The sequence below is a fragment of the Dromiciops gliroides genome, chromosome 1 (assembly GCF_019393635.1).
Source record: "Dromiciops gliroides isolate mDroGli1 chromosome 1, mDroGli1.pri, whole genome shotgun sequence".
Lineage (NCBI taxonomy): Eukaryota > Metazoa > Chordata > Mammalia > Microbiotheria > Microbiotheriidae > Dromiciops > Dromiciops gliroides.
This window is the reverse complement of record NC_057861.1, coordinates 609,824,152-609,850,485: the sequence shown is the minus strand read 5'-3', so window position 1 is coordinate 609,850,485 and position 26,334 is coordinate 609,824,152. Positions and strand designations below refer to the sequence as shown.

Sequence of the window (26,334 nt, the reverse complement as noted above, 5' to 3'; positions counted from 1 at the left end):
TTTTTTTTTTTTCCTAAAAAAAAAAAATCCACATTTTGATCCCTCTCTTCCAACTCTCCTGTTGACACACAACTGTCAGGAGATATTATGAAAAAGTTTCCTATTACAAGCTACTGGATATTTCCTAACAGAGCAAAGGACACTCTCTGCTCATTGACCCTCTCAATATCTCTTCAGGTTCTGATATTAGAAGTCTCATCAAGTTTCCGGTGCTGTGGGAAGTGAGACTGCTACACAGAATTTCAATAAATATGGTCCAGTTGATTCAGAGACTTCCTATGATAATGCCAGTAACACATTACTACACTTGCAGGAACTCCAGAGAATACTTATGTAACCTCTAAGGACAAGTATAAATTATTTCAGAAAATACACAAATAGGAAAGGCAAAGACCCAGACTTTGCAGTCTGGGTCCTAACACTTAGTGAACATGAGCAAATAATTTAATCTACTAAACTTGTATATTTACTGGTGAAATAGGGATAATGATACATGACCTACCCGGGACTAGCTTGTTGTGAGAATCACGAGACAATGTATGTAAAGTAACTTTAGAGTCATGAATGATTTTGATAGTACAGCATACATTAGTCTGTCTCACTGGTGAGATGACATTACCAAAAGTCACTTGATTTTTCAGGATATGGTTAGGAAGGTTCTCCTTTCATCTTTTTGGGTTGTGGTGGTGTAAAGAACAGTTATGAGATCTAAGATTCTAAGGAATCTAACTATAACAACTCATTTAATATTATTATTATTATTATTATTATTATTATTATTATTATTATTATTATTATTATTATTATCAGCAGCTTTATGGTGAACTATTTAAGAGAAGTGATGGTTCTACACGCTTTTGAATCCCTGGTACTATGTGCAACATCAAAATGGGTGGTTGACTCAGCATCAAACAAGACAGGTTTTTCAAGATTCCTCAAACAATATCATTACCACCAAATATTTTCAAATGATATTTATTAAACTAACATGCATGGCCCAGATTAAGCTCAACGGTGCCCCAGGAAGCTTTCACTCTAAAATATGGGTTGGATCGAGAGCTCAGGAGATGCAAGTTCATCTTTCCATTAACCAAGCCCCGCACCTCTCTTAGTTTGGGTCCAGGCCACTGGCTTAGCAGGGTAGCCCTGCTTTCGAGCCCCAGGCTCTCCAAAAACCCCGGGGCCAGGCTGCATCTGCCAGCTGCTTTCAAATCTCCTTTTTTCCTCTCCCGGGAATGAGCCTCGCTCGGGAGGCTGGAGCTAATGGGGGTGGATTGAAGGGAGGGCAGGCTCCCTGGCGCTTGGCACACTTCATCACCAACGCTGCGCATCCTGCTGCTACTTGGTGACAAGCAAGGCGGAGGAACCGGGCATTTGGGATACCACTTCACCCCGGTGGGCATGCAACAGCCTCACCGTCCTTCGTTTTCCGTGCGGAAAGCCCAGAGAGCCCACGGTCTCTCCAGAGCTAAATAGGGCGAGAGGTACACACCCCTAGACAAATCGCTCCATGCCCCCACCCCCACCCCCACTCCAATTCCAACTCCAGGCTTTGATTTTTTAGACTGTCGGAGTCAAACTTGTTGGCCTGCATGTCTTGCTAACAGGGGGAGGGGGGGGGGAGAGTGCTTTTTTTTTTTTTTAAAGTGTCGAGGGAATGGGAGTGGAAGCTGGAAATAAAGTTTCTTTGGGGATCCCGAGCCCCCTCTCCCAGCCCTGGAAGTACATGGGCAGCTCACTCTTTATTTCTCGGATCCAGGCCTGGGATGAAGTTCGCTTAGCGGATGGGTTGGGGGGGGGAAAGCAAGGGTACGCCCCCCCCCCCCCACTATCCCTCCGCGGAAGGAGAAACCAAGCAGGAGCTCTAGAGTTAAACAGCAATCACATCCGTCTTAAACTCTTTAAGAAGAGGCGCCCCCCCCCCCCCCCTGGCCGTAGTTTCAGTCCTTTACACCCTTCCCACCCACCCACCCCCAAGTCACTGGGCGGCGCTTTGTGTCTCCAAACAAGGGTAGGGGGACTCAGTACCCGTTCACACGGAAAATTATGCCGGCTCCAGCGGTGCGTAAAATTGATGTGAACTGAAAGAAGTGGGATCAGCGTGATCCTCCCTCTCTTGTCTCAACAGGGGTTTCGGCACGTTACACAAGGCCGAGCTTGTCTCTTTAAGGAGACATTGGACCCTAATTAGTCCGCATTCCTGGGGCGGCTAATGCGGCCGCCGTGGAGGGCAGTGTCGTGTGCATGTTTGGGTTTGGAGTTGGGGGTTTTGTAGGGGGAGAGGACGAGGATAAGAAGTTGAGTGCATTTGACCATCACCAAGCCTCCTTCCCTCTAATCCCCTCATACCTTCCCTCTCTATCCACCTCACCCCTTTCCACCTTTCTTATTTTGCCACCATCACCCAGTTCTGAAGATGCAGCCACAGCAGCAGCAGCAGAGGCAGCAGCTCCACCAAGCCCCACGTTACTTTGATTGACAGCTGAACAAATGTTTCCCCTGTTCGAACGCTCGCGCTAAGGAACGTCAGCAACCGCGAAGCTCCACCTCGGGCGGGCCTCCTCTGCCCCGCCCATGCTCACCTCATCCCACACTGTTCATTGGCTAAAGCCTCGGGCGACGCCCGGCCCCCACGTGGGATCTAGTCTGTCCGGCTCCTCCCCACTAGCTCCCCATTTGTCAGAAATGAAATGATGGGCAGTAACACAGAACGGCGATTAATGTTCAGCAGTCTCTGATTGGTTGTCTGTGTCGCCCGCTGCGCCGGGAGTAGGCGGGGCGTTGGTGGGGAACCCAGGAGTCGTCGTTTGGCCTGGCGGTGATTGTAGTCTGTCTGGTTCAATCCTGCTATTTGGACTAGGGAAAGAGTCACCAGGATAGGACTACATCTCCCGGGATGCTCCGCGCTGCCTTATTCTATGATTGTGAATATGTATCAGAATGTTAATGATTTGCTGCTGCTAAATTTGGTCAAAGAAGTCACCTAGACAGAGCGTGTTGTTAGAGCTGTTCGGAGCGGCTGTTTAGGCTGCTTGCTGCTTTCTTCCCTCTCTCTCACACACTTGTATGTTGTTTTGTGGTGGTGTTCGAGGAGTTTGAAAGGAGAGAGAAATAAAAACGCAAAGCATTTCTCTTCTTTTTTTTTTAAACACCCCTCCTCTTAAAAAAATTTTTTTTGAGGGGTGAATACAAGAAAAAACAGGAAGGAAGAAAAATAAGGAAATGAGATGAGGTAAAAGAAGCTAAAAGGTGCATGTTAAAAGATCGTTGTTGTGACCCGAATAATCTCTCGAGAATCACAGAAAGCACCGGGCAAGGAACGCTTCGGAATCGAAGGAGTTTGCAATTTTTTTTTAATGCAAGAAGAGAGGCATTGCATACGGAGGAATAATAACCAATTAAAAGACAAATAAAAGTTTGGAGTGAGGTGGCGAGAGAGACTGTGCGGGTACACGGGGTGTTTCGCGGTTTCCACCACCACCATCACCACATTTGCAGGGCAGTGACTGGTGCGATCGGAGGGATATTACCCGCCAAACGTACGTTTCAGGGGCTCCCTCGAAAGGAACGGACCCTCCGGAACGTGGGGACAGCAGCCTCCGAACGTTGCCGGGGGCGTTCCACCTTCGACAATGACCGCCGGCCAGTGACAAGCCCCCCGTGGAATGTTGGAGTGGTTCCGTTCTGCCGGGGACAGAGACGCCGCCGCCGCCGCCGAGGGTTCCGTCTCTTGTGTCACGCGAGACCCGGGGGCGGGGAGGGGGGCGAAGGGACCGCCGCCGCTGCCGCCGCCGGAGAGACGCTCCTCCGAGAGCCAGCCAGCTTCGCCGCCCGCCCGCCGGGTGCCTTCTCCTCCTCCTTGTTGCCATTAAAACAAATGAACCGAGCTGCTCTGCCCAGCGCCGCCAACTAAATCGGTTTGGATGATTCGCGATCTGAGCAAGATGTACCCGCAAACCAGACACCCGGTGAGTGGAAGCAAAGCCCGGCCCGCGGGGAGGGGGCGCGGGGATACTTCTATGCTGGGATTCCCCCCTCCCGCCCCGCTCCCCACCTTTTCAGCTTTACTATAAGAGCTTGAAAAAGGGTGAAAAACCCAAACAAATCAATCGTTCCCCTTCTCCCAGTCAGCCTCTTTGCTGCTGCTAGATATTAGCAAGGAGGGAAAGGATTGGCGGGGGCGGCGGGGGGTGGGGGGGTCGTTTCGAGAAGGCAATTGAGTTGTAGCCATTTTCTTATTGTTGTCTTCAGGAAACCCTGAAAACCCGAAGATAACGATTTGTGATCTCGGCTCCTTCAGTTTTTCTAGAGATGGAGAGGTGGGGGGGGGGGGGCGCGAAGAGAGACCGGGAGACGTGGGAGTGGGAGGGCTTTTCTCTGAGCTCTCTCCATCCCTGGATGGATGGGGGTCCAAAGTGTGAGTGTGTGTGCGTGTGTGCGTCCGTGCTGGGAAGAGGGGGGGGTGATGTCTCCCCCTCCTCTTCCACTTGTCCCTGGAGAATGAAACGTGTCGTTTTCAGCTCCTTCTCCTCTCCCTCACCCCCTCACCCCCTCATCCTAGTTTCACAATATGGCCAAAGTGTCCCTGACATAGACCGAGGCAGTTTGGCAGTTTCGATTCCGGGCTGGGGGAGAGCGTGTGATCCAGACGCTGCCCCTTCTCACCCTTAATGAGAAAAGAGGTTTCGAACCTTGATGTTTGTGAGAACGGCATGGATTGGAAAAAAACCGGTGTGTGTATCTGCGTGCGACTGTGTCTGGGGGGTGTAGAGTACAGGGAATGAGGGGAATGCATACCTAGAGGGGAGAGACTTTACTCTGTTTTTGGTTAAAAGAGAAGGGGGGGGGGCAAGAGGAGGAGGCGGCGGCGGGGGAGAGAGTTTTACTAGCTCTTTGCCTTAATGTGCTGTGCCGTGAACACCCCCGCCCCCCCCCCCCCCCCGCGTCTTTAGCCTTGCTTGGTATGTTTTCTCAATCTCTTCCCTCGCCTGTGATGTGGGATAATTAAATATTTTATTGTTGTTCTTTAGGCACCGCATCAGCCTGCTCAACCCTTTAAATTTACAATTTCCGAGTCCTGCGATAGGATTAAGGAAGAGTTTCAGTTTTTACAGGCTCAGTACCACAGGTAATGATGTTTACTTTGCTTGATCCTCCTGTTTGCTTAGCTCTTGTCAGTTCCCCCCCCCCATTACCCTAGCGCCCCCCACCCCCACCTTTTTCTTCATTTTGTCAAGGTGAATGTAAAAATTGGGTGACTTTTTTTCCTGTTTCATAGACAGAATGGGTGAAGTAACAGTACCCTTCTGGGCAGGTGCAAAAAAAGTGTGAGCCTTTCTCCCCAAAATAAATAAAAAAGAAGGCAGAACACTTTGAGACCATAGGAAATTTGGAAGTTGGTGGCAAACTTTAAATAATGATTTATTGGGGCAGAAAGAAAGCAAGGGATAAGAAGATTCAGGGACCTTTTAGCTTTCCTTGCTTATTTGTTGCTTGGGATTTTCTTCCTCTTCCTTTTTCTTCTACCTGACATCTCACATTTCTGCTCTCAGCCTTTCAAGGGGGAGAATCTTGGCATCCTGCAAAGGAGTTCTTTCATTGTATTTTTGCTTTAAGAGGTTTTATTCTCAGTGATAATTGACTTAAAGTTGGCATTTTAAAATCGTTTAGTCATAGTTCTCATTGATGTATATTTCTTTCTTGACTTCTTTTTTTTAGCCCCAATTTGAACAAAATCAACAATTTGCCCCCTGGGTGGTGGTATTCAACTCCCTCTGTTTTTGGAGGGAAAGAGAGACATCATTCATTAAAACATGCTTGATTCATATTTTCATTCATCACTTTGTGGACCAGTAAGGAAAACTCAATTGTGATATTTTGTGGGACTGGTCTTTATTATTTGTGACCGTATATCAATCTCATTGATTTTTTGAAAATTGTTTCTTATAAATAAATTTGTGAACACATTTCACTGTGAGATTCATGAATGAAATAGATTACCTATCTTCCCACCTTATACTTTAAACAACATATTCTATTAAAAAGGAGAAGTAACTACCTCCTTCATTTTTTTTTGGATGTTGGTATTTTAATTGTTGATTTGAAATGTATGGATACTGATCTTGAGAGAGGTAATGAGCATACTTGGATTAGAAGAGAATGTAAATCAAGTGTTATGAAGTACTTATGCTTCATTATGTCTTGAACAGTTTGAAACTGGAATGTGAAAAACTGGCCAGTGAGAAGACAGAGATGCAGCGGCATTATGTCATGGTAAGAAAGCTGAACAACCCATTCAAAATGTCTATTAGTCTGATAAACCAAAAGCAGGAATTCCTTCAGGTAGCTTGAGGCTACAAAAGAGATCACCACTGTTGCCACTGTAGTTGAAATTGTGGCAATGATTTCCATCAGAAACCTGTAATTCCAGGATGTTAGAACTTGCCTCTGAAAACCGGTTTTTATTTGAAATTTTCCTCAAAGTTTAACTTTATGCTATGTCATTTTCTCCGTGCTTTTTAAATAATTTTGAAAAACAACAACCCTCTGTATTTCTGCTTTGCTTGTAGTCATGATCAAAATATTATGGTTTGGGTGGTTTGCTTTGTTGTGTTTTACTGTAATTCCAGATGATTTTAACTAACAGGTTTTTTTTGGTGCGTGGTTTAGTTTTTAATGTTTTTTTTTAAGAGTGAGGAATTAAAGAAGATAAAGATCATCTCTCCTTTTAAATTAAAAATAATAATAAAATTACACCTCACCTATGTATTGAATAAAAGAGGCTTTTTTAATTTCCCAGGGTTTATTCCATCAGGATTCCCAATGTACCAGTTATCATCTGGGTTTAAAAATCAGTTTCCTTCCACGATATATAATCATACATATTTGTATGATGGCTTCTAAAACGGCTGAAGGATTACATTCTGGGCTTGCATTTAAGGCAAATTTCCTTTTGAATTTGTGGTTATAAACACATTGTGCTTAAAAAATAAGAAAGTTAACTCCAGAGATTATTTCTAAGTTAACCAATTCTGTCAAAGCACAAAGATTAATTTGAGATGTGTTTTTCCCATTTGCATGTTGGTCTTATCCAGGAATTGATGTAGACTTGTTCCTGAGGTCACACACCAGTATTTTTCTTCCCTTTCGAAAAATACGGACAGAAAACAGAAAATGTTAAGGATGCTCAGTTTTTGAACTTTGAATTCTCTTATGTTTGCACTGGGAGTATCTCTCTTCCCTTTCTACCCCCCCCCCTTATAATTCAGAATGACTTTTTGTATTTTATTAAATTAAAATTAGTGGATATATAGCTGAGTTTATCATAGAGTTTAAGGGAATGGATATTTTGGGCTGTGGGTTTTTTGAGGTTCTTTTTGGGGATGTTAGGAATTTCAAACAAAATAGAAATATTGGCCTGATGGTAGGCATGAGTTTAATTGATTTTCCTTCTTTGACAGTACTATGAAATGTCCTACGGGTTGAATATAGAAATGCACAAGCAGGTAAGTGCAGCTGGTTTCCTTTAATTATAAAATCATTTCACTAATATATCATGCTTTTTAAGAACATAATTCTGTAGTCTCTTTATCCTTTTGAACATTTGTATGGCTGGATTCTAAAAATGATTTATCATGGGTAGAATGCTGTGGTTTTTCTTTGTTTTCCCTTTTTTGTTATTGTGTATTATCATAATTTTAAATCATAAGTAAAAATTATCTAAAAACTTGCATAACCCTACCAAATACATACCTTTGAATAACATGCATTTCAAAATCAAGATCTTAAGTTTAACACACTATTGTTTTCTTTTTTGAAAGATTTATATTATGTTGAGGATATGAATAAACTAGAATCTACCCAATGAGGAAGATATCTTTTCTAAGAAAAGATTTAAAAATTAAAACTGTAAATTGGCTGTCTCTGTTTGGAAAGGTAAAGGGTTAGTTGCAAAGTATCAAAATGGACTCTGTAGCCCTACCAAATAAATTGCTGTAAAATCCTCAAACTGGTCCCTTGAGGCTACTTAGTTGGGTCTTACCAGGAAACTGTCGGTTACTTTCAAAATTTGTGAAAACTAAATGAGCCTGATAGCAGAATGTGATGAGGTTCATCACTGTGCCTTGAAGTCTAGCAATTAGTTCAGCCAAAGAAAAGTAGTGATTAGTAGAAAAGGTGAGTGATGTGACTCATTGAGCAATGTGTGTGGGTTTTAATCCTTTTTGCTGAAGGATAAATGAAGTGGTTTGATTTGGGTTTCCTAGAGGGAAAAACAAGACTTTTTTTCCCAAAGAAAATTGAATTGTTTGGCAATAATAATTCATTTTATGGAGTGAGTTTTTTTAAATGCCCTTCTAGTAGTGTTGATATCTCACCAACCAGTAATGCAATAGGGGTGTGTCTTCATCTCCTTGTGTGCAAAGGCTTAATATTGCTCTTTCTTATTAACATTAAAGGTGTGTATAATTACTTCCTGAGTTTGGAGAAGATGGTTTGCCCACATATTGTTAATCTTTTGCCATATCATGGGCGTCTCATTTGGTATGGTTTTCAGCCCCACCAGATGCATTTGGTTACATTAAACTTGTTAATTAGACAGTAAAAGACTGCAAATCGATAGTATCTGAAAACATGAAAATTGGGCAAAAACTTGCAAAGATCCAAAGTCATAAGCTATTTTGAGGGCTGAGAAAACTGGAATTTCAAATTCCAAATACTTTATTTCATTAGTTCCATAGTTATGTTGAATGTGGCACTGACACTATATTGTGGATACTGTGCATTTAGATTAGTTACAATATCATTTTGGCATTACTGCCATTTCTGTTTAAATTAGGACCATAAATACTGCCTGCTTACAGAGAACTCATTCAAGCTTACGGTCTTCCATTCATTCCGCTTTACTTGAACAAATTACAGCTGAGATGTTGTTTGGTAATTATCATCACTGTTAAATTTCATCTTAGGTCTGTATCTTGTACATGTCTTTTTGCCATATGAAGATTAATTAGTATCTTTTAAGGATTGAATTTAGTGACTAATGTCCTTCTATGTTTTTTTCCCTCCCTTCCTCCTTCCCTATGTCTCCATAACCTTCTAGGCTTAGATTTCTTTATACTGTATAAGTGCTGGACAGATAGACACTCCATGTTCTGTCGGAAGTATAGTCTTTTATGATATCTCCTAATTACATTTTGTACTTACACCTTTAATTGTGCAGTCTTCTTGTTTGTAAGTCCTCAAATGCTGTCCATTTTAAATTGAGAGCAGAGTGTATTTTTCCCTCTTTTTTCCCCCTTTGGTTTCTAAATTCAATCACATCAAGAATCCTGAGGGCAGTTTATCACATTATGAAATACAGACAGCCCTGCAAACCACCTACTTATTATATTTTCTTTCTTTTTCCCCTTAAGCACAGAGGCATATCTGTCTTTATTTGTTTTCCTAGGCAGACAGCCTTGGTTCCTCTTAGCTTCTTTTCCAGATGTACTTGCTGGATGCCCTTGTAATGGAAAGCAGGCAATAATGCAGTGAAGTTGCCCTGAGGCATAATTGGGCCTAGTTCTCGAGATCAGGTTAGGCTTATTCACTTATTAGATTTGCGTCTCAGAGGGTTCAAGAGTAGGAGTCCCCGGAGTCCTTGGAAGTACCCTAGTAATTGGTGGCCCTGATATTTGAAACCTTTGTGTATTTTTCAGTTAAAGCTCCTGTTCTTCTTGGCTGCTTCCAACTACACAGTATTTATTTTTAGAGAAATTTTTCATTGGAACAGAAAATGATGGGTGTGATGGAGGCATGACTCTGTGACTTAGCAAATTGATAAAAGGATAAATGCATGGAGCAGAAACAATGTGGGGGTCGATATTGTCTTTTACCATCCCCCTCCCCCCTCACTTGGTGCTCATCATCCGTCATCCTGTGTTGATTTTGATAGAAGACTATTAAAGTAAAACCTATGGGGAATTTGTCATTCTGAAATGAAAGCTAATGTAATTAGTACCAATTAAAGTACATTTAGTAAATTGGATTTAATCTTAATTAAGCCTGCATAATGTTGCCAATTTTTAACAATTATGTTTGAGAACATAATTAATTTAAATTTTGGTAACTGAGTAAATAGCATTAGATTGGTAGAATGAGTTGATTTTTTTTTAAAGGGGAACTGAGGGTACACAGTAACATGACATCGAATTAAAGCATAAAATATGAATCTAATTTTTGGTAATCTCTAGTAGGATCAATAGAAGTGAGCAGATGAAACTAGAAAAAACAAAAGTTAAGGAGGAGTATTATGGACTATAATATGCATCTTTGTTTCCTTATATCTCATTTTAGTATGAAAGTGAAGATAACAAAAGGAATATATTTAAAGAACATTTTATTAAGATGTGTCCGAATCATGAATTTCTGAAAAATGAGATTCTCAGAGAATAATTCTCTCACTGTGCATCTCATCTAGTTTGTTCTGTAGAGAGACAGTTGGCATAGTGTTTAGTAGATGTTACTTGTTTTGTTAATTAATACTTTAATATATAGAGTGTCAATTTTTATCTTAAAATGGGTCAGTCATTGTTGCAGAATTGGGCTGTGCTTGGGTTTGGGATCATCCTAGCATGTCCTGCTCTTTTATGTATGATGCTATAAGTAAACGAGACCCTTTGGGTTTAAATGGATATTTGCATTTACTATTGAAGGTTGGATATTGGAATTTGATTAGCCACTAGGCATTTCTGAATAAGAGCAATAGGACTTTGAAAGGTGGTGGAGATGGAAATATATTACATTTTGACCAAAAGAGAATAAGAAATAGTTTAGCTTCTAGATAGTTAATGCTCCCTAGTCAAAAATTAACCTTCTTTTGTTTCCAAAAATTAACCTTCTTACTTGATTTGAATAAATCTTGATTTTGTAAAAGCAACAGTGCAGGAATCTAAATGAAGTGAATATACACATATAAATATTTTTTAAAAATTAAAGCAAGAAAAACTTTCACTCCAAGCCATGTAAATTTTATTGCAAGACTTGGGCAACAACCATTTGAGTGCTGTTAAAATATTAATTGAATAGAAATGAAAGGGCTCTGCCAGCTGATAGGATCTCATAATCATAGCTGCAGCAGTCGATGGTAAATGATGATAAATGGCATTAGGAACCTTTTAGCAAACTGTAATAACTACAAGGAGGGAAGCAGTATGGATTTGCATTATATCTGATACCCTCTAGTACCAAGTGGATTGCCAATACTGCTTGTTTAGCATTTTCTAAGGGCAATAGGATATTGATTTCTGACTTACAAGGAACAGCTCTATTTTCACCATTGAAAAGTATTGCAGGTTGTTAAGGAGAAATTGACTTGAAGAGGCCTGACTGCTGCCCATCATGGAGCAAATAAAGCAGAACTGCCGAAGCATGGTGGAGCAGCAAGATGGGCCCTCAGCAATTTGTTGCTATTAATTTACCGTGCTCGACAGCAAATCAATCGGCATCTACTGCATCTGCTGGAGAAAATGCTGTCCGGGGCAGATAAAAGGCCCTGCATGGCCCAGAGAATGGACTGGATTGGCCAAAAGGAGGCTGCAGCTAATGTGTAAATAAGTGAAATCAAGGCCACTGTTGCAGAGGAAGCTGTTTTTAATTAGGTTGGGGCTTTTTAGTGAGCTATTTTAGAAGCAGCCCAGGATTTTGAGAGTAAGAAGAGATTTATTGAGGCTGAAGAAATATACAACTGGCATGACATTTCATTCAGCCTTGAATGTGCTTGATTCTTGTGTCATCATCAATTTATTTGGGGAAAAATCGTGAAGGTGGAAATCAGTTTGCTTAGTTTAAGGTTCAGTTTTTGACCCTTTTAGCATTTTTAAAAAAAATTCTCAAAAGTACCTGATTTGCAAGTGAGTTATCCATTTCATTGAATGCCTTATAGGAGGCATGGGAGGGAGGAAGGGGGAGAGAGAGGGAGAGAGAGAATGAATGTTTGCTTTTGCATATGCTTAACATGATAAAATTTTTTAGTAAAAGTAAGTAGAAGTGAATTTTTGTATAATGGTGAAAGTGCACTCTAATTGAAGGCATTGTATTCCATTTGCAAATAACTAGGATGCTAATCCAAGTGATACTGACACAATTTGCCATCCTTTAGTAAACAGTTGGAAATTTTAATGGAAAGATGAATGGAGGGTAGTCATTATTGAACTGAAAAACCTCAGAATGAGGGATGGATTGCAAGGGGAGTTTTGAAGGCTGTGGAAAAACACTGAATAGGATAGGAAAGTGTAAGAGTCTTCTTGCACATGCATGTATTTTTTGTGCGTTTTCTATCAGTTTCAAAGTAGAAAAAAAAGGATACTGCCTACTTTTTAGCTAGACCAGAAAAGCCACCTGTTTAGTATAATACAGTAATATAGCCATCCATTTATTTATAGGGCTTATCAGTAATTTATGCCATTCCACAATTTAGTGTCCCTATTAGTAGTGACACTCCTCCCCAATTTATTGGCTCCTTCACAATTTGCATACTTTTGGACAGGGGATCCATTTTGCTTATTCCTGTTTAACAAGTCTAGTTAGCCACACCAATTATGTCTTAATTTCAAGATACATTCTTTCAGCAATTGCCAGGAAGAAGGGTTGGTAGGCCTAATGAGGAAGTGGAAATGGAAATTTTCACCAGGACAAGAGTCAGCCAACCCTTTCTTCACTCATGAGACAGAGACTTGCAGAACCAGAGCCAAAACATTTTCTTCTCTCATGGTTGGCTATAACTAACCAGGCTGCTTTGAAATGAGAGAAACAGATTTGTCACTAAAGGACTACTTAAGGTGTCTCTAGTTCTAGGATTCCCATTTTGTCCTATTCCTCATTCTTCCTGAGGTGGATTAGGGAAAGAGCTAAAGGTTTTGCCCAAAAGACTTAATTGACGTTTCACGTTCAGTACCTTTCACATGGGAGAATTCCTTAGTGAATGACATTAACACATCCTTTCCCCATGCCTCTTGCAAGAGGCTGGTCTTCTTTTGGGCTGATAGCTTGGTTCTAGATCATTTCTTGATCAGAAATTGAACTCCTAGGGGGCTTGAGACAGTTCTTGGGCTTGGCCAACAGCTAGACTGTGCTCTTTAGTATCTGGGGTTCCCCTACTGAATTTTCCATGGTCCAGTCCTTTGTACCTCTGGAGTTTTAGGTTGGAATTAGAGTGGCTTTGAAGAGGGGAGAAGGGTAGCTTTGCCCAATGTTTGAGAAATAAATGTGACTCACTGTGAGGATGCTGTTCTCACTATTCCCCAGGAACACTTGCCTGCTTAACTTGATACAGTTTGCTCCTCTGAGGTAACCAATTTCTCATTTTCGGTATGAGCTTGCTATCTGAATTAGCTTTTATCTTTTCCTTGTGGCTTCTAATAGTATGTATAAAAAGACAAGGGTGTTTGTTAATCACCATCTTGTGGTTTTTGAAGGGGGGGAAACTAGGAGGGGAAAATATGATGTCTGGTTATGTCTTTGTAGTTCACAAAGATCCTTGAAATGCAGGAAATCATACAAAACTCAAACTTCTAAATGGAGGCAGATTTTTTTTTAATTTTTAAGACTTTATCTGCAGCATTTAAGCAAAGAAATATTTCTCACTGACTCTCAATCCTTACCTTTTCTTTTTTTTATTTGAGACTGTTATAGTTAATCTCTATCCAAAGTAGAATGCCTTTTGGACTGGGTTGACTTTAGCTAGGCAAGTTTGCTTTTTGAATGTGCTATTGAAACCTTAGTGGAGAGGGTTCTACAGACATTGGTCTATTCATTTGTAGAAAAGAATTCTGTGTCTTGCTAACAACTTGAGTAGTTATAAGGAGTCAATTTATATTAATTTAATAAAAATGAAGCCAATTGAGGGATGGTGTTGGTTTCGAATATGTTTCAGTTCAGCTTTTTAGAAAAAGACCTTCTCTACCTCCTTTGAAGTGACCGGACATTCTATATTTATTTCTTTTATACAATGTGTTGAATGGTAGTTAGGAACATTGTGAAAAGGCCAGAATTATTAGAAAGCTCTTATCTTTCAGTTTGTCCCTCTTTTCAAAATCACTCAATAGTCAACTTTAAATTGATTTAATTATTACTGTCTCTTGAATCTAGGTTCTTACAAGAAGCCGTGTATGTATTATATGTTGAGTAGCGGCTTCGAGTATTTAAGCTGGCAAAAATAGCCTTGTTTTTACCTTTTAAGCAAAGGCTATTTAGATTGTTTGAGATTTATTCAGTTAATTTTTATTAGGCTATTACTTTTGAATATATCTTAATTCAGGGTAAAGGGCCTTTAGAATAACATTGGTTTATTTGATATAAGAACATTTTTAGTTTAAAAAGTGAACATTGAGGTGGTTTTGACTTTGCTATAGTAGCAGCTGTCTAGTTGTCTCTTTATATTTCCAGTATAGAAGGACTTGACAAGAGAATATACCAACTTAACATACCAACAGCTTTAAGGTTTACACAGTCCTTTCCTCACAAGCACCTGGTGAACGTAGGCAATGTGAATATTGTTATTTTACAAATGATAAAACTGAAGCTTACAGAGCTACTGACTCGTTCTAGTACCTTGTTAGAGCTACCTACCCACACTCCAGTTCTTCACCTCTGAGATCAGGGTTCTTTCCTCTACACTATCTTGTCACCTATATATAATACATCCAGATACATCTAGGTATAATAGTGTTTTTTACTGGAACTAGACCAGTATTTGTGTTAAGGATGACTTGGATTTTTTTTGTTTTTGTTTTTGTTATTGGGCCAAAACATTGCCTTTCATACTTGCCAAGCAAAGAGACTGCTGGTAAATTGTCTAAGACAAGATATCAAACCTATGTATGTGGACTTGCTTAGCTGAAGACTAAAGTCACTGAGGTCACAGAATGCTGTTTATACTTTCAAGCTCATTGGTCACTGATGTAGACACTCATTTTTAAGCATTTACCCCCTTGATCCACAATGGCCCTGTGGAAAGCACTTTGGCTCTGGAGACAGAGGCCTCTGCGCCTTACTATTAAGATTAATTCTAAGTCTGTGATCTTTTGATGTCTTTTTATTTCTGTGAAACTACAATTTGTTTTGATTCATGGAGCATAGATTTAGAGTGCCAAAGGTCTTTCAAAATCATATATATATATAGTCCAACTTCCTCATTTTACAGATGAGGAAACTGAGAAACAAAGAGTGTGAGTGACTTGAGGTCATATGGGTGCCAGTAAGTGGTAAAATCAGGATTCATGTCCAGGTCCTCTGACTCCAAATCAACCCTTTTTCCACTATACGATTCTCTTGCATTGATCCTTTTACCTTTGTCCACCATCTGTATTTTGCTTTGGACTTGAAAGAGTGTCTTTTCCTTAATGGTAACAAAGGAAATTTCTTATCAAATTTTTTCTTACCCTATTTTTTTCTCTCTAAATACTGTCTTTTCCTCCCTGCCACACAAAAGTGGGGACATGAAATGAGAAAGGACAATTATTTTTCTAGTTTGAAGAACTTTTACAACACCAAGTAATATGAATAGGATTGTCATAATTGTAAAAACAATGAATGGTGATACTATGGGAGGACCTCTCTTTACCAAGAGCTTAAGGCATTTTATGTGTCATCCATCATTTCAGTGTTCTTACAAAGCAGGTAGCAAGGCTTTTATTCATGTATCAAAAGATCTTCTGTCAGTAGAGGACCCAGACAGTTTGCCAAACATGCCATTCCACTATTCTTTCTTAACAGATGACACTGAGACTTAAGGGGCTTTAAATGGCTTCTCTGGTGTCACAATACGAGGATCAGAACGTAGACAGGGATATCAAGATTTGGCGAGGTTAATAGGCCCAAGGTCATATAGGCAGTCTTGGCAGAGTGTGGGATGGGCATTGTCTAGAATTTATTATTTCCAAATAGCAAAGAATACATTAGTTTCTGCGATAGTCCTTGTATTACAGAATATGAAGAGCAGCACAGTTGTGCTAAAATTCAACCTCTAGCTTAGCTGGTGGCTGTTTCTTTATAGCACCTCTTAAGCAAAGAAATTCTCCTTCCCTTTTCCTCAACCATCTATTTCTTCTCTCCCTCCACTCCACCCCCAACCCCACCCCATGGAATCTGGGATCAACAAATCAGAATGCAACAAGGCCAAGATCTGCTTTTAGCAAAGAACTTAATAAAACACTTTGATACTTGCATTCAGTTAGTGACAGCCAAGAATGTGGGTAATTTAACATTGAGGAAGGCGACAGAGGCTGAGTCTGAAAGGCAAACATGGGCTAACACTTCTGGCTAGATAGAGGTAGTTTGTGGAAAAATAATGTGGGAGAGGTGGAAGTACAAGGAGCAGAACTCAAGGCCGTGAAGTGTTCACACTCTTACACCCTTTTGGGAGTATGTTGACATAATAGAAGATAGTGTAGATTATAGTATATTAATTTTACTATTCTGAATGTTTGGGCCTGCCTTTTATGTTTCCATTGTTACAAGCACTAATCACTCCCAACACTTTGCTTGATTGAATATTCTCTAAACGGAATCTTTCATTCTGTCTCTAATCAGTATGTGTCTGAGGAATTATTTGTCTAGGAATACCTCTCTCTGTGTGCAATTTGGGTGGAATGTGGGAGATGATGAATCTTAATCGTATCAGGGCATTTGTGATGTTCCGTTTCTATTGCTTTCCCCCTAACCAATCCAGATATCAACTAATTTCTTGTTCTTTCCCCTTGAAGGTCCGCCTATTTTATTAACTCCTGCCAGTTGGCTCCTGTTCATGGTTAATGGTGATTCAGTGGCTAAGAATTCAGACTTCATGTTGCCTTATTAGAAGTGTTCAGAAAGTTTATTTGATTCTTAGACGCTAAGGGATGTTGGCCAGCATCAGAGAATCACTCAATAATAATGATAAATCAATGTCTTTACAGAACCACAGCAGTCATTATTGGGTGGTACTTAGTATTCTAGACCTTATGAATTTTATTAACTTTAGAGGCTCCTGATTTTAATAGCCCCATTTTAATTAGCTTATTTTTAAAGATGACATTTTTGCATTTTGTCATCAGAAAATTTACTTATGTGTCTAGTATTATAATCTAACCATCTTCCTTTGAGATGTAGTTTTGATCAGTCTGTGTAATAAAATAAGCTTCTATGATTCTTCCCTTTTTTTTTTTTTTTTTTTTTGGTGAGGCAATTGGGGTTAAGTGACTTGCTCAGGGTCACACAGCTAGTAAGTGTCAAGTGTCTGAGGTCACATTTGAACTCAGGTCCTCCTGAATCCAGGGCTGGTGCTCTATCCACTGCACCATCTAGCTGCCCCTGATTCTTCCCTTTTTAAGAGACAATTTACAGCAAGTTATTTTCTCTAAGCAAAGGTTATCTTAAGACCCCAGAGGTGGGGTGAATCAGTAAGATATCATAATAAATTTCATGCTTAATGCATTCCATGGTTCCTTATATCTGTTGATCAGCCTTTATTTAGGAAAGGTGTATCGACCCTTTGACTTAGTTTCAATAAGTTATCAGCTTAAAATGAATGAAATGGGAAGGGGGGGCAGGAAGAAAGTCTAATCTTGATTTACTGATTTGAAGAACAAGGAACATTGGAGGAAATGACTTCGTTTTCATTGCATGATTCATGATTCTCTTCGATATTGCTCATTTAATATGACAACTTCCTTGACCTAAAATATCACCCGCAAAAATGGATCATCCTTAAGGAGAGGTCCAGTTTAGGTCCAGTCTTTAAGGCAGGTTAAAGGTAATCTCCAGTTCTGCAAACAACAACGATGACAAAAAACAAAAAACAAAAAAAAAACCTGGCCTAAGTTTTCACTCTTGCTAGGCATCTCTTTATAGTGGAATATGTGGTACCTTTTTACCAGGAGCTTAAGCACATTGGATTATTGGTTTTGTAAATGGAAATATAAACATTCCTCTTGATAATCAATTTATTTCCTTGTTTTGTTTTAACAGGGTTTTATCCCATTGCTTTTCATGGAAACAGCTCCCGAGACAGAGTAGGCATTAATAGACTGAGGGGTTCTGACCTGAATTCTGTTTTCAGCATTTATCTCTAATTCTGAAACCTTGGTCTCTATAATAACATGGTTCATTAACTACTTGAATTGCCATAATGGAGACTGTGCTGTGTATCAGTTAATCAAGGCTTTGTAGATACAGAGACAAAAATGATATAGTCCCTGCTCTCAAGGTGCTTATAGTTTATTGGGGAGACAACATATACAAATATATAGAAAATAAAATATAAGACAATTTCAATGGGGAGCCACTGACAGCCAGAAAGAATTGTTGTCAGTAAAACCTTCATGTAGAGTTGTCCCTTGGAAGCGTTTCAGGCAAGAGAGTAAATAGTCTGTGCAAAGGAACAGAAATGGGAGCTATAGTGGTATGACTGAGGAAATCGGCGATATAATATCTTGTATAAGGAGCAGCAAAAACTTGCCTAGACCACAGAGTGCATGAAGGTGGACAATATCTAATAAGGTTTGAAAGGTAAATAAGGGCCTTAAATGCCAAACAGATCAGATATTGATCCTAAATGTGTTAGAGATCCACAGGAGTTCATTGAGCAAACAGAATGACATAGTCAGACTTATGTTTTAGTAATTAAGCTCCAGTTTGCCATTTTACCTATAATGTGGGATCATTGAAATGGAAAAATAAACGGTGGGCATAAAAAGACTTTAGTAATCTTACCAACTGGGGTATAAAAGACAATATTGTAGGTATGTGTTTGGGAAAGGATCTAGTCTCATGTTTCTGGGACAGTCTAAGTGTTAAAATAATTGGTGGTGCATTAAGTGGATTTTCTATAGATGACTTGTGGAAGTCAGTTCAGTTCAGTCTTTTTTCAGTTATGTTCAGCTCTTCGTGACACTATTTGAGGTTTTCTTGATAAACACACTGGTCATTTGTCATTTCCTTGTCTGACTCATTTTAGAGGTAAGGAAACTGAGGCAAGCAGGGTTAAGTGACTTGCTCAGGGTCACAAGTGTCTGAGGCTAGATTTGGACTTAGGAAGATGAGTCTTCCTGACTTCAGACCTGTCACTCTGTCCACTTTATGATGTAGCTGTCCCGACTTGTGGAAAGAGGTGAATAAAAATTGAACCTAGTAACATGTGGAGGAAGAACTTATATTCATGAAATTATGGATTCATCAAAGTTTAAGAATCTGAGTTTATGTATTTATTATGTCAGTTTTAGTAGGCCCAAACTAACCACATGATAAACTCAGCAAACCCCTTAAAAATATTAATGAACAGTTTGGTATGAATTGAAATGTAGTTATTAAAATTGCTTGTGGGACAGTTTCATTGAAACCTTTATACATTTGCTTCATGGTATGGAGATGTCTCTAGGTTGTGGAAGGCTTTTTCAGTTTTTTAGCTAATCAACCTGAAAGACTGAAATGTGGGGGATCTTAAACATATTTTTATAACTATTTTAATATAATTGGTTTCCTTTGTAATTCTCTATATTTCATTTTGTACATTTAAACACATTATTCGAGAAAGGAGTCCATAGGCTTCATCAGACTGCCAAAGGGTTCCAAGGGTCAGTCAGTCAACATTTAGAGTTGGTCCTTGAATTGAGCTTGGACAGAAGCTCAAGATCCTAAGAGAAGATGAAAATGGAGTGCACTTTAGGGATGAGAGTCCATAGTACCTACTACGAGGCAGGCACAGTGCTAGGGATATAAAAAGAGATAAAAGTCCCTGGAGGACTCACAATAGAGAACATTTAAGAACTCTGGCTTCTTGGTTATGAGCCTGGTAGTCAGTGACCATATTTCTCTTGAGATCTTGATTTTCCAGCCAGTCCAGAATGTGGGTTTCTTCTTGAACTTCAGGCTGTGTGGGCATTGGCAAACTCAGCCCTCTTCGTGTTTGGCTCCTTCTCCAGCTCCAGACTGTGCCGCTCTGTACAAGAAGGGGCTTGTTGGAGCAGCTGTTTTGTTTTTTTTTTCTCTGAGAGGAATGAGGAATTGACCTCAAGGACGTAGATTTTGTGGCATGTGGTTGAATACGTCGACTACCAGCCTTGGTTTACCTCAAAAAAAATATTAATGTTAACTTTAGGCCAGTAACATGTGGTGGAAACTCCGCAGAGTCTGGGTGTTTGGGGTGAGTTGAAAAGGGAGGAGTGAAGAGCGCCTTGTCTCGAGTGCTAGCTGCTAACTAGTCTGGCCTACTAAAGGGTTGGTCGTCTGGCTTCGTCTGGGCTTGGAGCACCTTTCCCAGCAGTCAGCACTTGTCATTTGTAGTAGGAAGACAAAGGACATTTAGTTACCAAAAGCTAGAAGCTCTGCTCTCAAATTGACTGCTCAATTCCCTCCACTTGACATGACTGTCCCTGCAGGCGGTGTCAAGGATACAGTTTAACTAGGCATTAGCAGAATGGAAAGAAATTCCCTTAATGTGATTTGAGGAAAGTTAGCTTGAATCTTCACAGAAGAGGGGTGATAAAAACTCAGAAGAAATCATTGTTGGAATAGCAGGACGTTGCAGGAAATGATTTATGCATATTTATATCATAGCACTTGGAGCTAGAAGGGCCCTCAGAGGCTATGAGTAAGTGTGTAAGGCAAGATTTGAACCTAGGCTTTCCTGACTTACACATCTAGGGCTTTATTTATCCTCTGATCCACAATGCCTTTGTAAGCTGGACACAGAGGTCTTATAGTTCTGTATTTTATTTTGACTCAAATGCATGGATTTTCCTTTCATTTTGGGGTGAAAGGGGAGGCTATGCCAGGTATGTTTTAGATGCTGTGTTCAAATAAGGTTTTTCTTTTATATTCTAGAGAACTTGTCGGGGGTGGGGGTTAAAGATGGGAATGAGGAAGGATTGTAAATGGTTTTGCAAAAGAAATCTCTTAATGGGGAAATCTTATTTTCTTATCTTTAAATTTAAAGGTTACCTTGTTTAAGTGACAATAGGCAACAAGACTTGACGCCTGGAAGCTAACCGGCAACCTAGTCTCCATTCATTCATTAAATATTTATTTAGTGTTTATTAAGTATAAGGCATTGAACTAGTTACTGTGAGGGACAGAAAGATATTCAAGATACTGTCCCTGGGCCCTCTCAGGGTAGTCTGAAGTTGAATAGATTTTTAGAGATCATCTAGTTTAACTGTCTTGTTCTACATCAGAAATGAAGTAATTGTACACTATAATACAAACCACTTTCTGATGAAAGATGTATAAGTGGTATGGACTGTGTGGCTGAGCTTCCTTAAGAAGGGAGGAAGGTATTGCTTCTTAACAAGGTAATCATTTAAGCTCTACTGTGGAGGAAAGGTAGGCTTTAAACACATTTCCATAGGAATAAGAGAGTGTGGAGGACATTCTAAGTAGAGGGAATGTTGTATACAAAGCCAAGATGTGGACGGAACAGTGCATTTGAGGGAATTGCATTCTAATTGGCAGGACAGTACAATTTGTGTAGGGGATTGTGGGAAGTGAAGCTGGAAAGGCAGGTCAGAAAAGATTCTGGAGGATTTTGAATGGGTGGGCAGGGCAGTTGAGTTTGGCCCTTTTGGGTGTTTAGTGGGGATTCATTGCATGTGTTGAAGCAAAAGAACCGATGGACTCAAAATAGCATTTTTTTAAAAGAAAGATTAAACTTGTGGTGGTATACAAAATTAATTTGAAGACAGTCCATATCCTGAGAGACCAGTTAGCAAGCTATGGCAAAAATTTAGCCATAATCTGGTGAAGACCTAAACTATCTCAATAGCAGTAGGAACAGAAGGAAAGAAATGGATTCTAGAGATGTGAGGAAAGAATTCATAGAATTTGGCAAACAACTGGATGTGAGGAACAAAGGAGAGTAGAGGAATCCAAAACAGATATTCAGCCTGGGCGACTGAGTTGTACCATAAATTGAAAAAGGGAACTTAGGAGGAAGAACTATTTTGGGGGTAATGATAGTAAATATGATTTTAGAGGTTTCTGAGGTGCCAAAAGAATGTTTACTTATCATTCATTCAAAAAGACATATAATTCCCCAAACATTTATTAGTAGCCTTCTAACTGGTCTTTTTGTATTTAGTCTATCCCAGGTTCAGTCCATCCTTCACATAGCTGTCAGAATAATCTTCCAAATGCACGGGTCTGACTTTGTCACTGTCCTGCTCAAAAGCCCTAATTTGACTTTAGGACAAAATAGAAGCTCCTAGAAGGCCCTTTGCAAACTGCCTCCAGTCTTCCTTTTCAGTTTTTACTGGCCATGACTTCCATTCACACCCCGGGCTTAACCCCCAGCATTCCATTCTCAGCTCTTTCTGCCATTACTCATGTCTGGAGTTCAATCTCCACCTGTAAAGCAAAACTCTGCTTTACAGGTTTTGCTTTGGTGTCACCTCCTCACTGGAGCATTTCTGGTTCTTTTCCCCCTTCCCCTTCCCCTGCACTCCCAAAATATTGTGACCTTCCTCCTTTCTCATGATTTCCTGGAGCCTTTTCATCTTCATATACTACCTTGATTATACTTTTATGTACCTGTCATATCCCTCTAGGTAGAATGTAAGCTCTTTGAGGACATGATCTATCCGTTTTTTGTTTTTCATTCACTTGCAAAGCAGGAAGTTGGAAATACAGGACTGGAGCATGGTCTAGAGGTCATGCTCTGTAGTATTCTCTTGCATTTCTGGAATTGACCATATTTTCAAAAACATTTTTGTTTTGGTGCGATACGTGTAGTTATCGTGACCAAGAGTAGAGCTCTTATTGCTTTGGCTATGATAGATACGTTCAAGAGTGCCCAAGGACAGAGAACTCTCATTGCCCTATGAGTCCAGCCAGCTTCAGCCCCCACCTCCCTTGGAAATGGGCCCACATCCCCTTCATTAAGAAGTAAATACATCTTAGTCTTGCTGGCTTGGGGGTGGGGAGGGGCTTGAATTAATGAGCCAACTCCTTGTAAATGAGTTTATCAGTTTTAAGTCCAGTTCAGTGAAACCTGCCTGTTAGTAGTGGCTATTGGCCATGAATAACTTGTCTTTCCATATCTATCTGTCTTTGTTCCCAAACCCTTGGTTAGTGAATATGATTATATGTTGGGAAACAGCCAAGTTAGTTCGAGTGGGCAGTTAGTATCTAATCTTATGAGCTAGATTATGTCTGGGTGGTGTGAATTTTTCTCTTCAGATTTAATTTTATGTTGACCTAAATGATCAGTTTATCTTCTGGCTCCCTCCACAATGCCTTCTGAAATTGGGAGCAGAGAAAGCTCTTCACCATCCCTTTATTTTGCTTTTGTTCTTAAGAAGGAAGCTTTCATGTTATCAGCCAGTCATATACCCTGTGCAACATTGATGTATGTTATCACCTGAGAGCTTTGGCAGGTGGGCGTGCAGGGCTCTGAGGGAGGCCAGAAGTGAGTCTTTTATTGGTCAGGCTCTTTGGCTACTTGTACAAGTTATCTTTTTAGAATTTGTGATTGTATTGATAATGTGGATGGGTTGTATTTTTCCTCACAAAATAAGAGCAAAATGGAAATTTGTAAAAGAGCTGTAATAAAGAACAGAACCCCTTTCTATAATGTACCCGACAAATGCTTATTGCATGGTTAGAATTAGTTAGCAACTTATTTTTATGAGAAAATTTTAAAATAGTTGCAGAATTCTGACGTGACTTAAAAAAAACCCTCAAAATCAAAACTTGTTTGAAGAATATATGTTTGTAAATACCCCCTTACTCTGCTATACACTTGTTTTAAATCTTTGCCACAATCTTCAAAGCTTCCTAGTAAGAGCAGTAGTGATAGTAAAAGAAAAAAAAGAGTTAAATAAACATGAAATTAAAAAGGCCATAGAGTACATTTTGGTAAACCAAAATATTGCTTGGTGGCATAAAGCCACAGATCCATTAAAAAAAAAGGCAAGTGGAAATGTGGTTTTGCTGTCTGTCATGCTGTCTGCTCAACTGTCAGAAACATACGTTGTTTTATGGTGTGTTTTCACAAGTCTGACCACGACTTTCACTCTCTTGAATTTTTTCCCCCCTAATATGTCTAGATTAATTTATGGAAGACTTGAATCTGGTGATGTCATCAACAACTAGAAAGAGTGGGAATCTTGGGTAGAGCAAAAAAAAAAAAGTGGCAAAATTATGTTTTAGGTACAGTACTCCAGTTCTGCACAGATGAGAGCTCTGTGTTATAGCAAGAACATGTTAAATGTTCATATTATGGAACTGGACAGTATAAATAAAATAAATATTTAGGTTCTAGCCTGACCAGGAAGAGGCTGGAGATCCAGGCATCATAGTGTTTCAATTGCATTGTTCTAAGTGATTCAAACACAAGGTTTTCCTACTTTGAAATATTTCTGTATGTTCAGAATCAGCATAAGCCATATAATATGCATTTGTGATTTTTTCCTCCTTTCTTTAAGCCTTGGAAAGTAGGAGTTAAAATGGAATATTTACTCTTTAACCTTTTTTAAAACTTTCTATTCTCTCTAACATTTTAAATTTGTTGGCTATGATGAACTTAAATATTTCAAGTGAGAGTTTTAGGTCTGGCACTGACTATCTGTAACCTCATGTAAGCCATCAAACCTCTTCCGGTCCCAGTTTCCTCATTTCTAAGATGATGAGTGGGTTGCAAGAGTTCAAAGAAATAGGAAAGGACTCATATATATTTTGAAATTATAGCAAGTCTTTTTGTAGGGGCAAAAAGCTGGAAACTAAGGAGGTGCCCATTGGTTGACTAAGCACATTATGGAATCTTCTTGTGCTATCATAAAAGAATCATGAGAAACTGTGGAAACTTATATCATCTAATGTAGTAAACCGAGCAGAACTAGAAGAACAAATCAAGGGCTGAACAAATTATGGTATATGAATGCAGTGAAATACTGCTTCCTATAGTAAGAAAGCATGAAGCAGGGGAGGGTTTTAGAGAAATATGAGAAGATTTCTATGAGCTGATGCAGAACAAAGTGAGGAGGACAAGTGAACAATTTATGTATTAACAATAGCATTATAAAGACAAACAACTTAAACTTAAGAGCTCTGATTGAATACAGTGACCGACTATGATTCCAGGGTACTGATGATAATGCATGTTACCTATTTCCTGATAGAGGACAGAATAAGATGTCTTTTTGGACATGATCGGTGAGAGAATTTATTTTGGTTGACCATGAATATTTGTTCCAAGGGTTTTTTTTAATCTTTTTCTTTTTCCATTGCGGGGAAAGAGAGAGTAAGGAATGGGTGGATTAAGGTAGGAGGGAAAAAAAAATGCTTGTTAATTAAAAAAAAAAATTTAAATGGGGGTTGGATCAGATGACCTTTTAATGGCTTCTTAGTTCTGTGATTCTTTTGTGTTTCTTGCCATATGTTGCCTGGATGAAACACTACCTTTTTGATTACAAGGTTAGCATATAAAAAGTGATTTGCAAATCTTAAAATACTAGATAAATGCTAACTATTAGTAATAATAATTATGTTTGGTCTTTCTATCTCTCCCTCTTCCTCCCCTCCCAGTGTAAAAGTTAAAAAAAGTAGGTAAAGTTCTTAATAAATGTTTGTTGAGTGGATGGCTATCTCCTGTGATTGTATTCTGGCTACCCATTCCAGATTTTCTATCTTTAAAGTAGTTCAGCAGATTAAAGTAATTTAAACAGTAACCTTTTATCCAGATAACCTAACTGGGTACGAGCTTCTGGTTCTCAGGAGTCATGTTGTTTCAAAGAGGGAAGAGGGTATTGAGTCTTCTTTATTTCCATGTCTGTGATGTTCCTTTCTTGACCCCCCAGTATTCAGAAGACAGCCTGTTTTTTGCACTTATGTGTTCATATCTATTTTCTTTCTTTGTTCTCTTTTTGCTTTACTTCTCCAATAAGCTAGCCTGCCCTGGGATACATTCAGGGAACGATTTTGTATCTCTTGAGTAACATGCCATATTGGAGGGGGAAAAATCCTAACAGCTGGAAGAAGCCCTACTGGTCCAGTCAGTCCCCAGGCATTTTAAGGGCTTACAATGGTGCTAGGCACTGTGCTCAGTGTTGGGGATAAAAAGGCAAAAAAATCAAACAGCCCCTGCCCTCAAGAGGCTTACATTCTATTTGGGGAGACAGTCAACATGTAAATGCATAAGTATATATAGGATAAATACAAAATAACTAGGAGGCAGGGAAGGTAGAGCCCAAGCAAAGCAGTGGGAGAAGAGTGGGCCAAAAAGTCTTAATGGAGAATGTGGTGCTTGAACTGTGCCTTCAAGGTAGAGAAGGGTGAGGAGGGAGTGAAGTTCCAAGCTTGGGATAAATGCCAGGGCAGGAAGATGGA

General features: G+C 39.6%; 1 protein-coding gene across 5 annotated transcripts in view; it reads left to right on the top strand.

The window, feature by feature from the left end:
- Positions 1 to 2,961: 2,961 nt before the first annotated feature.
- TLE4 (TLE family member 4, transcriptional corepressor) overlaps positions 2,962 to 26,334 on the top strand; it is a 162,813-nt gene continuing 139,440 nt past the window's right edge. For all 5 annotated transcript variants that reach the window (XR_006354093.1, XM_043976252.1, XM_043976251.1 and 2 more), the window contains exons 1-4: positions 2,962 to 3,968; positions 5,031 to 5,128; positions 6,210 to 6,273; positions 7,461 to 7,505. Coding sequence is in view for 4 of the 5 variants with exons in the window: in XM_043976252.1 (XP_043832187.1) it covers positions 3,924 to 3,968; positions 5,031 to 5,128; positions 6,210 to 6,273; positions 7,461 to 7,505 (252 nt within the window). In the remaining variant the exon portion in view is untranslated. The remainder of the gene's footprint in view (positions 3,969 to 5,030; positions 5,129 to 6,209; positions 6,274 to 7,460; positions 7,506 to 26,334) is intronic.